We start from the raw sequence: 14,810 nt of genomic DNA, 5'->3' as shown, positions 1-14,810 counted from the left end.
GTTTTTGGATTATTCACCGGAGAGCAAATTTTCGAACGTGATTGTAGCGAAACTGGTACCGATCGAGTGAACTTGCAGTCGTATAAAATTTTGAAAAATGAGCGAATTAATTATGACAGCGCGAGAAACCACGTTGGAAATAAATCAAAAACGACACTCGTCGGTAGAATCCCAGACGTTGGGGAACGCTGAAACAACAAAAAAACCATTGTTGGTTCAGTCTCGTTCTCGGAGAGAAAACGTCAAGAAACTGCGCGCCGAGAGTTTCACAACGGCCGTTGTTGTCATTCGCCATTCTATGCAACCGCAACGAAACATGTGGCGAAAGAACCGCAGCGGTACAGAGGAGCGATTAGCGGAACCAAGGACGTGAGTGTTCCACTCATTTTTTACATTCGTATCTACACTCAGCACAGCAATGTAGAGCAGATTCGTCGCGAAAGTAACATTTTTCATTAGCCTGAAAACGCTCGAATTACATTGCGCATGAAGAAAACTTGTCACTGAAGAAAAGTGACAATATTTAACAATAATTATATCGTTGTTAACGATCGACGAGAAATGAAATTTCGATCGAAGATTAATAGAAATCGTCGTTAGAATATCAAGCTCTGGCGTGGTTTCATCGCGGTGGGAAGTTTCTTATTTATTTAAAAATGTATCGTTGTTACTTTTTTGATCGAACGATAATTTTTCATTGCGTGTCTCAATTGACGCGACGCATTCGACAAGCCGCGAATGTCACTTTACGTTATGTTTTCTCCGGTTTTACCCCTCCGCCGCCAACGATAGTACACCGCACACGTATATACTTAACCTAACATTCGAGAGAACACGCTCGCGAGGCTCCGTGAAACTCTCCCGATAAACATGGCAATAAGCATCGGCAGTGGCTCGAGAGTCATTCATTCGTGCAAGTCTCGCTGCTCGAGACACGTTTCTCTTGTGGAATTCTTGAAATTAATAAGAGATCCGAGGGAACGGTGTCAGTTCGTCGTATAGTTTTATACCGACGTGAATTGGGCTATATCGTTATGAGGTTAAGTAACGCTTCGACCTAACCGAGGCAAAGTGTGCAATTTGTGTTTTTTCATTATGTGTTTACAAGTTTTTTCACGCCGTGAGTGATTTTTTTTTTATCGATCGTCAATAAAATAACTGATGAGGACTTTTCGGAACAGTTAAAATTCTTCCTGAATTCAACGCACCCACAGCAGAATATAAATCCTTCGATTCATTCGTATGTATCCTTCCATTATATTCGTTCTATTTTTTTATTGCGAAGACGAAAAACGTTTTGTTTACGGGATAAATTTACGCGAAAATAAAATTCATTTTGAGGCCTTAGTTTTCGAGTTTCGTAATCGTTTTTCCATAAAAATCAGGTAACATTATTATTCAAAGTTTACGAATCGTGAATAAGGCATTCGCGTCGTAAATAGTACTTTCATTTTTCCGTTGGGATCACTGCGCGAAGTTCATCGGGAAAGTCAAACGATAATCTTGTTCAATTAAAAATCATAATCTCTCTATAGCCTTTCCGGACACTTTCGTCTCAGAATAAAGCTACATAATCTTGTTTTTCGAACATTATAAAGCCATCAAAAATCCCAACAGCACGACTTCATAACAGACATTTCGATTGCTTCGTCGTTCTTCGCGTTATCTCGCAGCGGGATCACTTCTTTTACACATGTATCGTGGCGTTCGGAGAGCCTCTGTCGTTACGTAGATGAGGTCACATTTTTGTGCGAGTGAAGTGAAAAATTCTCCAGCCTCAAGTAATTATCCGTCTGTGATTCATTGAGCCTCGAGTTATTTTCTTTGTCGGCTCTCATGTGTTAGTTAATTCGTTACGCAAGGGATTTTTGTTTTTGCGTAGCTTCATTCTCACGCGATTTCTACATACATGTGTAAATAAATGTGTTATTTCTTTTTTTTGTCATAACTCCGTCGTCTCGTACATTTTTCAACACCATCGAATTCGATGTTTATTTTCGTAACACTCGAAAATGCACGTAATCTAACGGTATTTTCGTTTCGAAAGCACAGTGCACGTATCGCTGAACAAACAATGGAGAATCGTCAAGATCAAGAAGGGAAAGGGATGCCTGGAAAAATAGCTCTCGTGTTTTCAGTCCTCACTCACGTCCTTTTGTTGGCCCCAGTGCTCTACATCGTAGCGTTGTATTTCAAAGAATACACCTTTTTTTCGTGGCATCCAATATGTATGGCCGTTGGCGTAAGTACTTTTTAAAAATGGCAACTTGATCCGAGAATCTTTTAGTTTCCTCGTAAGAAATAGTGAATTTGTGTCGCCCCAACGAACGAATGCGACGAACGAAAAATTATTGGGAGAAAAAAAATTGTGGTCGAACTACCAAAGAATCATATATTAAAGTTTGTGTAAACACGGATACGAAGGTGACCTTCGGGATCGTTTTTTAAGGTTGGGCTGTTGATGATGGAGGCTGTTTTTACGATATCCGGAGAAGGCTACCTGAGCTCAAAACTGTCACGAGGAAATCGCGTGACCTTGCATTGGATTTTGAACGCGAGTGGCCTGAGTTTGATGCTTATAGGATTAATAATAATAGTAGTAAACAAAAATAGACACGGATGGAACCACTTTGTAACGAGCCACGCAAAACTTGGCCTCAGCTCGATTATAATCGCCATTGTCGTAGCGATCTTTGGTATCCTCGCGAACAATACCCGTTGGCTTTATCCTCACGTCAGACCGGTTCTCGTCAAGGTTGGCCATGCATTTGGCGGTATCGCAATAACGATCTTGCTCCTCGCTACCATCATTAATGGCACCTATAAAAATTCGTTTCCGGGCTCTGAAACCGGAAGAAGCCTCGTCTTCGCTGCGCTCTTCATTGCAGGCGTTTTCATTATTGTTAAACCGTGTCTCGGTGCAGTTGCCAGAAGCAGAGTGCTCTTCAAGAGATCGAAAACCACAAGCGATGCGAGCGACTCGTGACTTGGGCTCGCCTACACTCCACTTCCGGTTTCGGAAGAATTCATCGGCGCTGAAGCATAATTTACACTTTTTTTAATCAACAAAAACATCGAGTGAATTCAACGATCGTACAGTTTATCGATTTTTATAAAATTTTATAACGAAATTCGGAATCTCATGAATTTAACGAAACTTCGAACATTTTTACTGAACAATGACGCACATTTTTATCGTCCTTTTTCCATTGATATAGAGTTCAGAAAATACTAATTTGAGAGATCATCGAATTCAGACATTTTCGATGCGATCAATTCTCGCTTTCAACTTACCGGATTACGGAAATAGAAATAACGCTGATTATTTCAGGATAACCAAATATTGAATCGCACACAAAGTCCGATTGTTCATCGCGCAGCGAGATGCGCGCTAGCGACGGCGAGAAGACAAAAAAATCTCGGTTTATTGGGTGCAGCTAAATCGCTCCTTTGTCATGAGTTTATACGTCGATCTCGTTCCACGGCGAATATGTAAATTGAAATTAGCCAGGCATCGCGTTGCATCGGGATACGTGTTCTTGAAATTCTACCATTTCATTTGCCAATCGATTGCGGGAGTAGCTATCGATAAACATCGAGGAAATACGTTTATCGAAAAGAATTCGCGTTGAATTTGAATAAACGATCAGCGGAAGGTCGACGCTTTAAATTTCCAAGTGAATTTCAAATTCCTCATTCCTCGGACGAATGCAAAACTTGTGACAATTTTTATTATCATTTTTCAAGAATGCATGAGGAAATGTGAGTCCAAAACGACACAAATCGAGGCGTTTCCTCATTTATCATTTTTTCTTACAAATCAGCTTTTTATTTACTGATAAACGGTCACATTTCCTTCATTGCTAAAAAGAGACTGAATACTGTAAAAAAACGTACTTGATCAAAGGGTCAAATGATTTGTTTCATTCTGAACAAAATTTTTCTACATAATTGACAACTCGAATTATCGTTGTCGTATTATTAAGAGGGAAAACGTATTTTTCGGTCTCGTAATTGAAAAAAAAAAGTACGTCCATCTTAAATGTATAACTAGGTGTACCATTCTCAACCACATACCAACACTTTATTGTAATTGAATAGGCGTTGTTACATTTACATATAATTTAATATATAATATATTGTGTATATTTTTCGCATAATACAATGTACATTTACAATAATACAACCGTTCACTTGGATTTGTATTTTGTTTATTCAAGTCAGGTTCGCCTTTCCCGGTAGCTATATCGATCCTGATAAATCATTGACTGTCAAATAAACTTCTGTTCCAATTTTCTTCCATCGTTTTTGACGTTACTTAATAACTTCAGCTAAATTTTACGTTAACATTTCTGGCCAACCTATTTTTGTTTGTCCGTAAATTTTTTTTCCCTGTTACTCGAAATATGAAAATAATAAATTATTTTATGAAACTATGTAATTGAAACAAAATGGGCAAAGAAATAGTACGCCCTGACTTGAAATTCTCTCGAGTGGATCAATCCTAAATTTATTCGTATTTTACAACATTACGCAACAACTTTTACATCGTTATACAGCTTTTCGTTTTTTCTGGTTTTTTTTAAAGAATTGTTTTCTTTGCTTTTTTATTTTGTCTCGATTCTACTCTCACCGGGTTCAAACACGAAGTTCGAAAGTTTATTTTACAATGCACGAGTTCATTTTTTGTCTGAATATCGAAATGCATGTTCGATCGAGGAGAGAGAGAGAGAGAGTACAATAAAATCGTTCGAATTCATTTCACTATAATAAATATACACATTTATGGGGCTTTCTGAATTGACGATTTCCCTTGTTTTTTTTTTTTTTTAAATATTTTTTACAGATTTTTTTTTTTTTTTACACGGAGAACATTTGGACTGCGTTTTTAGCAACGATCAGCACACCAGCGCTTACTTCCACAGGAATACCTGGTGGAAATGTATTTTAACAAATATATATATATTTATCTTAAAATAAGTAATACTTCGTGCCGATTTTTCTGCAGCTTCATATATTTTCTTCCTTTCGTATCGCTTCTTGATTGTACAATGTCAGGTAAGTGTTCTGTATTTTTGTTGCAAGCTCCGTAAAGTGGCGATAAACGTTTTTGTCGAAGGTCGTTATTACTTTTGTTCGATGGGAAAAAAAAACTTTTCCTTTTAATAATACGTGACTCTCAGCAACTTTTCTAATCTCGATGTTGAGAATATTTCTTTTTGCAAACGTCCGAAACACCCTTTACTCGGATGTTGAATTAAAATAAATAACAAAATCGAACTGTCGAGAATTCTGGATATGCTTCGGTAGGTTTTTTGTAAAATTTAAGGCCCAATGAAACATTCATACGAAATGATACTTGAAAGGAAAATTAAACATTTATTCTTTGTGTGATCACAATCAATTTCCCTCGTTTTGTACGTATTCTATGGACTGTAATACTCTCGATTATTCTCTTGTTTTTCCTCTTTTCTACTTTTGCACTCCCATCCTTTTACAATTAATATCTTTGGCCACTTTTTTCTACCTAAATACTAAAACATCTCGTTTTTTTTCTTACTTTGTACTTTTCGCTCTACTTTTTCATTTTTTTTTTTCATGTTTTTATGCACCAATTTGCACGCCTCGGCAAAACAAATGATTCGTAGCTTCGGCGTTTTGCAAATGTTCCTACTTAACATTTCTTTCTATATCTATGCAGTTTAGATTATTTTCTTACGATGTAAACAACGGTATTTTCTTTCTCATAATCAGCCTTCTAACAACATTTATAACAAATATATATTTGTATATCTGTTTTATTCATATGTTTTGAATGATCAGTCGACATATTGTTCACACAACTGAAAACGATCGTACGATCGACAAAAATAGACGAAACGTTACGCTCGTCGTTACTCATCGTGGATATTTTGAAAAAAAAAAAAAAAAGGTTTTTCTCCTCGATAATTCACTTTTCCAGTTATCATCGGTCGTAAACTCGTTCCTCGCGTTTCACAAACTTAGAGATAACGACTATTTCTGCATATCTTATCTGCAACCTGTATGATTCGTCATTGAAATGAGAATTAGATCGCAAAATGAACGAAAAGGTAAATTTGATCGACGAATTTGTATTATTTGGCCATTAAACACTTTTTTTTACTTATCAATTGAGCAACACATTTGGACAATGGCAACATTTTTTTATAATTGGCTAACTTATTTTCATTCTTGCCAGAATCAACACTAACTTTCAACATCTAAACATACATAATTACATTAAACACTGTTTCAATTACTTTTTTCAGCATTGAAGTAATCATATCCACCGTAAGAGTTTGGATCACAGCAAAAAAGGTTTGTGAAAAAAATCAGTAAAATTTGGAAAACGCCGTTCGGTCGTTTCCGAGATCGCTCTTATCCTTTGATTTTCTTTCCGCAAATCTCGACACTCTGTTTATCGTCATAATTCATCTTCAAAAATATTTTTTCTCTGAATCTTACTCAGCAAATTTCCTCTCGCTCTGATCACCTCATTTTTCATTTTACTTTTCGAATAATTTTCATCTCTTTCGTCACGATAATACGTTCCTCGTGCGTTGGACGTCTCTGCATACGTAATCGATTTTTGAGGATCAATATTTTTTCAGTCGCCAGAAGAAAACACATTCGCAGTCGCGGCGGCCTCTTTTTCATACTTTCTTTTCAATGAGTCTCGATTAATTAATTTTGATTCTTTGTGACTCGAACTCTTTCGTTATTCTTTTATGATTTTTCTCCCATTTCATGCTCCCCGCCATCGTCACTAAACTTTGTTACAAAATAACTTTTCTCTTTCATCTTTCGCGCTCTTTTTATATTATATCTGTCGAGATTGTCGACTCCGGTGAATCTTTACTTGTCAGCCTTGGCGAAAAAATCGTGTCAGACCTGCTCGGACGTTATGAGGTCGGCTTTACTCGAGTTCTTCAAAATCGATGGGCCCGGCAGTATTTTTCCATTGCCTGGCGCTCTCTGCGGCTCGTACATCATCGGCTGTCCATTTACCAGCACAATCGTGTCCACGGAATTGTATCCTCCGGATTGTCCTTCAAGTTTTAATCGTCAATTATAATTACGAATGTTTCAAATAGTTTCGAAAGCAACTCCACCATGCACCATTTTCTTCATTTCGAAAAGTAATATTATTGAAAATCGAACGAGTTACCAGCCGATGGAGCATGGCTGAGTGTTCTCGAAGGGGTGGACGAGTTTTTCGACGCTGGTCTCCACTCTGCGGTCGGCTGCAACAATTTTCGTGCCCTTTCCCACACCGAATCGTTTCTTCTTTTCGACTTTTCACTGGCACTCGTCGCGACCTCTTCCTCGTCGTCATCCTCCTCGTCGTCGTAACCAGGTTTCCGGCGCCGTGGTCTCAGCTGGGCCTTCGGACCGAAAAACATGGAAAAAACAGTGGCTCCCAGATTAAGCACATTCGTTCAGTAACTGAATGATTCGTTGATGATCGCGAATTGACGCGTGTAACTGACCAAAGCGATGCCGATGATAATGACGACCGGAAGTACACCGATGAACCAACCCACGGCATAGGACCAAGTAGGGTATTCGTAAGCTCCGTACGTCAAAGGTTGATTGTCGACCCAATTGAATACGAGTATGAAGAAAAGGGCAGCAGGCGTCACTATTTTCCACATCCAGGTCCAGAAGAAACACCATAACTTCGATCTCGGTCCAATCATTTCTTGAACATGGTTCAAAAATCTGTCTGCTCCGTAAACCCACGCGACGAGAATGCATTCGGTTATTGCGATCAGGAGGACCGACCAATTTGCTGCGTATTTATCCATCAACTGGAGCCAATACATTCCTGCCTGAAATGCAAGACGAAAAAGCGACTTTCACCCTCCTGTACACGATTCGAAAACTCTTGGTCTTGGAACATGGACCAATTGACAGGATCGTCAAGATCGCTAGAGCCTAGAATCCCATAGAGAAAAGTATTTCCTCGAATTTATCTGGCCCCTGACGTTGCTCGAATAACAATTAAGTCATGATAGCCAATCAGCAGCGCCGCCGAAAAAAATGAAGCGCCGACGGCAAACCTGCGGATGGCCTGCGCCCCAGCGGCTGCTCGTAGAAACGATTGCAAGCAAACTTCTCCCCTCCGCCGATCCCGTCGACTCATTTTTTTCCTGCTGAATTTAACGATCAGCGGAGTAAGAGACCAACTCACGTGAGTCGTGAAAATGATTCCGCCGCTGTAGCCAAAAACTGTTGTCGCGAGAACAACGAGCGTCTTGTAGTTTCTGAGTGCGGGGATACCGTCGAGTATCGCCGTCGTGACGGTTTCCATGAGGGCGAACTGCGAGTCCAAACCGAGGGTGAGAAGCATCACGAAGAAGAGGATCGACCAGATCGGGGCGATCGGAAGTCTGGCGACGACTTCCGGGTAGACGATGAAGGCCAAACCAGCTCCTTGGTCGACCACCTTCGAAATATCTTCCTTCAACTCGTGAGCGAGAAATCCGATTACTGAAAATATGACCAAACCCGCGAAAAAGGAAGTGCAGATGTTGCTGACCGCCACGATCAACGAATCTTTGTAGCAATTGTTGTCGAATTTGTTGTAAGAACTCAATGTTATTAAACCACCCCAGGCTGGACTGAGCGCAAAAAAAATCTGGACCGCTGCGTCACCCCACACTTTGGCCGATCCCAAACGCTGCCAGTCTGGTGTCAAGTAATACAATATCCCTTCGTCAGCTCCCGGAAGCAAAATACCACGTATGAAGAGCGCGATCTGGTGGCAAAGAACAAAAAACAACCATTTTTTCGGCTTATTGTGAATCTACAACTTTCAACAGAACGAAAATTCCTGTTTTTCTATTTTTCCAGAAACTAGAAAAACTCGATTTGCCAAAATGATTTTGTCCCCGCGACCGAGCGATCTTTCAACCGAGAAATAACTTTTCTATCCTCCCATACAAATAAAAACGTTTACAAAAAGGAAAATCGAATTCTCCCAAATTCGTCGGTCGAGTTCCGGGTCCCCGATGATCCGCGAAGTTTCGAAAATGTTCAACCACTTTGATTACAACGACCATTCATTACAAAAATAAGCAATAAAAAATGGTAAGTCTCGTGAACAGTCCTGAAAGCAAAAACTCACGAGTACAACGTAAGGAAATAGTGCCGTGAAGTAGACGACTTTTCCGGAGCTCTGAACACCTTTGCTCAAGCATAGAAATACGATGACCCAAGCGAGGAAGAGACAGGCCGCCATGGCTGGTCTTATGTTTCCGGTAACTTCGATTCCACTGCTGATTCCCAGAACGTGATTGCTGGAACGTAACGTGCATCACGAGATTTCGGTTTAAATTTGACGAAATCAGGAGAAGATTTTCTTTCGATAAAATTCATATTTTTCTGCAGTATTCTGGGCGCTCGTACTTGAAATACTCTTCAGCCGGTGGTTTCCTGATGGCCGTGCTTATGTTGACTCCCGATGCTTCGAGCAGACTCGAATTGACGCACATCAATTTGTAGTACGAAGTGTTTTGACTCGCGCATCTTTCAGCAGCTCTTGGCTCGTAACAATCCACCGTGCTCCAGGTAAAATCGCAAGTGCTCCAAGGCAGCTCGCTTCCCCCTAAATCCGCGAAAAAATATTATTTCTTCGTAGTTTTCCCGGATCCTCGGTTCTCATAAAAATGAATATTGAATCAAATTTTCGATCGAACGTTCAACCGAAGCGTAATAAAAGTGTCGAGAACCATGCTAAATATTGAGAAGCAACTAAGTTTCGTAGCATTTTTTCAGCATTCGTATTCTCAGGAGAAATCAATTGATTCCGTTTCTCTCTGTTGAATTTATTCGAAATTGGCACTCGTTCGCATCCCGTTGAGTTTCCGGAAGCAATAATCATTCCATCACAACGCGAATCCTTTCCTAACAAAATCCATTTGCAGTGCTTACAGAGCGGAACGTAAATTTGATTTTTCCTGATAAAATGACTCGAAAGATTTACTTATCGACTCACGTATCTACCAAAGGAATTGGGCGACCGAAAACGTACCGGCGACAGAGGCGAAAATGTAGTAAAGAGTCCAGGCAATAATAAGATTGTAGTACAGCATGACAATCGAACTGATAAGGACCATTCCATACCCAAGGCCTCGGAGAAGTGGAGAGAAACGTTTATAAGCGGCTACCGGTCCTAAGCTCGCATACTGACCTTGATTTTTTGAAACGATCGTGTTAAATCCTACTAAATGTGAGTAAGCAGCAGAATATTTCAAAAATTTATCATCACAGCGTACCAGTTAATCGGGTAATCAAAGTTTAAGTCTCCAACTAATCAAAATTTTTACAGTCTCGATTTCCATTTTTTTTTCAAGCCCCTCGTCGCGCTTCCAACTCGCTTTCCCCTCAGCATCGCACGGGTGGAAAACAAATGAGGAAAAAAACGGGGGAACCCGACGTCAAAGTGATGGGAAAAAAATACTGGTCGTTAGCAGGACTGCGAGAAATTCAACTTCGTGTTGAGGCTGAAGGTCGAAACCTCGCGTTTCAGTTAACGTTTTGAGAAACATTTTAAAAAGCTTGAATAAGAGGTTGAAGCAGATTGTGAATAGACTTTTTCGGGTTTTCGGTATTGAGAGTCCCGATGGAGAGCAAACAATAGATTCGTCGAGCTTTGTGAGATTCACGAGGAGAGATTCTCAGTGAAAGAGACTTTTTGCAGATCGATACCGAGGGACTCGAGGTCGAGAAGCCAAGAAAAACCGGATTCTTCGTCCGAGTTTTCAGAATCCTCAGAATCGTAATAACAATAATAATATAAAGTGTTTTTACTATAAAAAAGAAAAATAGAAGGACTGTAATCGTGATTAAAGTTAAACTGTCTACGAGCAAACGTGAAAGAATCAAAGAGCATCGAATAAATGAGAGTCGAAAATAATAAGTTGGCCGTACGAACTCTGTTCTTATTGACCGTAGAAAAAAAAACGTTTTTTCGCATACCTAGAGAGAGCTCCATGAACATGAGCGGCAAACCAGCGATTACCAGCATAACCGTAAACGGTATGAGAAATGCACCGCCGCCGTTCGAATAACAGAGATAGGGAAAGCGCCAAACGTTTCCCAATCCGACGCTGTACCCGAGGAGCGAGAGTAAAAAATCGAATTTACCGGTCCAGGTGCCGCGCTCCGGATGCTCGGCCTCTCCGTCCTGAAGCGGCGCTTGGCTGTTGGCCACCGAATATTTGTCCTCGTTCTGACACAAACAATTTTAAAATCGAACGATCCTTTGGATCAATGGACAGGTCGAACAGCAAAGGAAAAAAATGGGTGGGGGAAGATTTTGGAATTGGAAATTTTCTTGGTTTCGAGCCCCATTGAAAAGTATTTCGAAAGTTACGGAGACTTTTCTACGATTATCGTTTCTGTGCTTGGATCAGTCGATCGAACTGTCAACAAAAATATTGGACGTACGGACTGAAAACGCTAATATGAATCGAGCAGGTTCTTAGGCACTTTGTTTTGAAGGATACTTTGAAAAGTAAAAATCGACTCGAGTATTTTCGAGAGCTTCTTCAAGTTTTGCTGATTCATTGGAAATAACCGAGGATTGAAAATATTATTATTTTCATTTAGAATTTCAGAGCTCCCGCTAATTGGGAGCTCCTGCAACGAGACATTTTGATCGTGCACCTTTAAATCCACCGCTCCTTCATTATATTTGGATGACATTTTTTCTGACAGTTGTTGAAACGTATGATCGAATGCCTGCGAATATTTAGGAGGAAAAACGACTTTTTACAGATGGGAAATAGTGTCCGAATTCTCGTTCGTTTCAATTCTCAATTCTTCATTGAAAACAATAAAATTTCAACTCAATCGGTCTCGAAACATATTTCATGGCCTAAGATCAACTGCGTGCGGATTAAGGAGAAAATAATGAATTGTGAAAAATGAGGAATAACAAGTAATGCACTAACGTTCCAGCAGTCCAGGCCGGGCCGTATTTTTGGATAAGCTACTTCCATCCTCAAAGTCGAGCTTGCGAATATTTTTTGAATATTCTGAAAAAAATTGACGACGAGAAATCCGTAATGACAGTGATATTTTATTTTTATTTTATTTTTATTTGATGGGCTAATCACTGTGTGAAAATAAAAATCTTCTTCGCTTCATGTTGGCTTCGTACGACCTTTTCATATTATTGGAATCTCAATTTCGAATCTCGCATATTTTCACTTCACAAAATTGGACTGATCCTCTGTACTTTTTTTCACCACTGCGAGAAACTTGGAGGAATTAAATTTTTTTTTGCCCAATCAAGATAATCCGAGAACGTTCGCTGGGAGCGTTTCTTTGTTTCGAAACTTTTCGATTTCTCATTTGCTGGCTTTGTTCTTGTTACTTTTCCAGTTAAATCGAAACGAGATTAAATTAATAGGGATGATCCAATTTGAACCGGAAACTGCCAACGTATAATGGAGTTTAGGTCAGTCAGCTGTTTCGACCAAAGGTCGAGGTAATAGTGGCCTAGACCCAGCAGCAGCGTGTAATTGTCGTCTCTTCCTTCATCTTCTCCGTGCAACGACTCCCGAGAAAAAAGCGCGGGTTATTTTATTCGACCGGTGGAAAAAATGAGAAAAGGCGAGTAAGAGCCGAATGATAACACGAAAAATCGTAGCACAATTGTCACTTTGAGTCACTCAAATTAGCTCAGAATTTCACAAATATTCACTTTTTTCCGATAATTTTATCGCTCTTTTTATCCACGCATCAATCACTGTGAAACTGAATGGTCAGTCGCATTTTATGCCCGGACGTCGTACTCGGATTTTGGCACGAATAAGCCCGGCGAATGAGTTTCGAGATTTGACTTGTAAAGTTACAAAACAGCGACTGCTGGCCGGACCACCAGTCCGCTTATGGAAGATCTTTCCATTCCGACAGCACCTTCTATCTCTTTTTGCCTCTCTCACTCTCTCTCCCTCGCTCCAGAGAAAATCGATCGATATTACTGCTCCTGCGGAGCTGCGTCCTACCCTGAACCTTCCACCTCTCCTCACCTTATATTTTCATCATTTTATTTAGTTCCTCTCTTTCCGCAGCTCTATAGCCATGGATGCATCATTTTCCACGTTCCTTTTTTCGACTTTCTGCGAGTGGCATCGATTTCCTCATTATTTCTATTCCGATTGGTCCTTCTCCGTTTCTCTTTCATTTTTTCCAATACAATGCCTCGATCCCAATATCCGTTGTTATTGTTCTCGACTGCGTATGATAATTGTCCTTTCGTATTTCACGACATTCGTTCGCTACTATTATCGTTTTCGAAGATTTTTGTCAAGTCTCGAATTCTAAATGAGGTTAAATGCGTTCCATCTTCAAATTCGAAGCATTCGAACTTGGCACTCGCACTATTTTACTTACGTTATTATCTCAATATTTTTTCCGAACGCTGCTTGTTTTCATAAAACGATACATTGTTGTGTATTTGAGAAGGTTACGGAACTCGATGGCATCTTGTGTGTCGTAACCTTCAAATGAATCTGACAACATATTTTTCTCCCTGTGACGGTGCGCCCCTCTCAAATCTTTTCGACATTTTTACTTATGCATGTGCAACAGATTTACGCAGCGTGATATATCTTTATAGCACGGGATGAGCTTGAATCCAAGGTCAATGGATGTGTGCTGTTCGCACCTCCTCATTAATTTGCATTAACACTGGGTCATCAATGTGATTACCATATTTCGTGTAGTATCCGTGTGTGTGAGTGTAAAATTACAAGTGAATCTGCACATGAAGTTTTGAGGTTATATCTCACGCGTACAGGGTGTCCGTAGTACTCCGTAGAGCAACGGTTCGTGGCAGTAAACTTAAGTTCAGAGTCGGATTTCGAGTCGTGAAAAGAGCAGTATTATTATGGCGCACAACACTGAAATGGTTGGAGATAGAGCGAAAAACTGTGAGACTATTTTTGCTGGGCAAAAAATTACCTCCAAAAAAAGACTCGTACGACGTCGCTCTATATATATCGAATAGTTTAATCCTGAGAGCGGATGGAAAATACGTGTTGGATACGTTCGGTTGTGACGTTAATAACTACACGTTTTTCCAGTCGGGTCTTAGGATTACATCGATAAAGATAGAAAAATGTGTTCAGAAGCTTTTTTAGGAAATTCAAGGCACCACAAAATCAATCTTGTCGACTTTTGGTCTATTTTTAACCGTTTCAACGGTATGCGTGATGAAGGAAAAGCTTATTCACAAACTTTTTTTTATAATAAATAAATCGATGTATCCTGGTCGAAAAATAATCCGGGTGAGTTCAGAGCCGAAACCGCTTTTGTTGATTTTGTGACACCCGCTATATTATACTTATATAAATATATGTCGCATGAAATATGTGAATGGCATCGGGTGACGTCATCGAGTACAACAATAAAAACATTCCACGACCATCAATTGCTGCATCGTCACATTTTTCTCGGCAATTCAATTGTGGAGAGGAGAAGAATAATAATTCGATAAAATATTATTCAGCATACGTGAATACATTTCATAAATTTCTGGTTTGTTTATTGATTTACTAAAATTTATTGATAATTTTGTAGTTGGGAAAAAGAAAACTGCTGTTGCATCGATTTATCTTTGAAAACCGATCGTTCACGCGTCATGGTGAGCGATGCTTGAACTATCTTGCCAATGTATCATCTTAGTAGGCGCTTAATAGGTAATTTATCATCAGATGGTAAGCTGTATCTGATTTTCAAATCCATTTCAACAGCAGCAGCAACCTTCAAAAGTA

At 39.7% G+C, this 14,810-nt stretch overlaps 2 protein-coding genes and 1 long non-coding RNA gene across 8 annotated transcripts; 2 read left to right on the top strand and 1 right to left on the bottom strand.

Annotated features, from left to right (window-relative positions):
- Nucleotides 1-97: 97 nt before the first annotated feature.
- LOC122406573 (transmembrane reductase CYB561D2-like) lies at nucleotides 98-4,199 on the top strand. Of its 5 annotated transcripts, none has more exons than XM_043412104.1 (3): nucleotides 98-369; nucleotides 2,053-2,242; nucleotides 2,450-4,199. In XM_043412104.1, exons 1-3 carry the CDS (start codon nucleotides 98-100, stop codon nucleotides 2,984-2,986), a joined length of 999 nt encoding a protein of 332 aa, XP_043268039.1. In that variant the 3' UTR covers nucleotides 2,987-4,199. The 5 variants fall into 5 exon arrangements, with proteins under 5 accessions (XP_043268039.1, XP_043268043.1, XP_043268040.1 ...); XM_043412108.1 differs by having other exon boundaries at nucleotides 240-369; nucleotides 2,048-2,242; XM_043412105.1 differs by lacking the exon at nucleotides 98-369 and adding an exon at nucleotides 810-1,039.
- Nucleotides 4,058-13,343, bottom strand: LOC122406572 (sodium- and chloride-dependent glycine transporter 1-like). Of its 2 annotated transcripts, XM_043412102.1 has the most exons (9): nucleotides 11,982-13,343; nucleotides 11,005-11,257; nucleotides 10,058-10,216; nucleotides 9,433-9,631; nucleotides 9,152-9,323; nucleotides 8,216-8,782; nucleotides 7,512-7,853; nucleotides 7,190-7,406; nucleotides 4,058-7,070 (listed from the first exon to the last, which is right to left on the bottom strand). In XM_043412102.1, exons 1-9 carry the CDS (start codon nucleotides 12,027-12,029, stop codon nucleotides 6,907-6,909), a joined length of 2,121 nt encoding a protein of 706 aa, XP_043268037.1. In that variant the 5' UTR covers nucleotides 12,030-13,343; the 3' UTR covers nucleotides 4,058-6,906. The 2 variants fall into 2 exon arrangements, with proteins under 2 accessions (XP_043268037.1, XP_043268038.1); XM_043412103.1 differs by lacking the exon at nucleotides 10,058-10,216 and having other exon boundaries at nucleotides 11,982-13,341.
- LOC122406575 (uncharacterized) lies at nucleotides 9,517-10,931 on the top strand. The gene is made up of 3 exons (XR_006260011.1): nucleotides 9,517-9,594; nucleotides 10,035-10,255; nucleotides 10,380-10,931. It is a non-coding gene; the product is annotated as an uncharacterized lncRNA (long non-coding RNA).
- Nucleotides 13,344-14,810: the final 1,467 nt, after the last annotated feature.

Source organism: Venturia canescens, chromosome 2 (genome assembly GCF_019457755.1).
Source record: "Venturia canescens isolate UGA chromosome 2, ASM1945775v1, whole genome shotgun sequence".
Lineage (NCBI taxonomy): Eukaryota > Metazoa > Arthropoda > Insecta > Hymenoptera > Ichneumonidae > Venturia > Venturia canescens.
The sequence above is the reverse complement of the archived record's forward strand: the minus strand, read 5'-3'. Positions and strand labels throughout refer to the sequence as shown.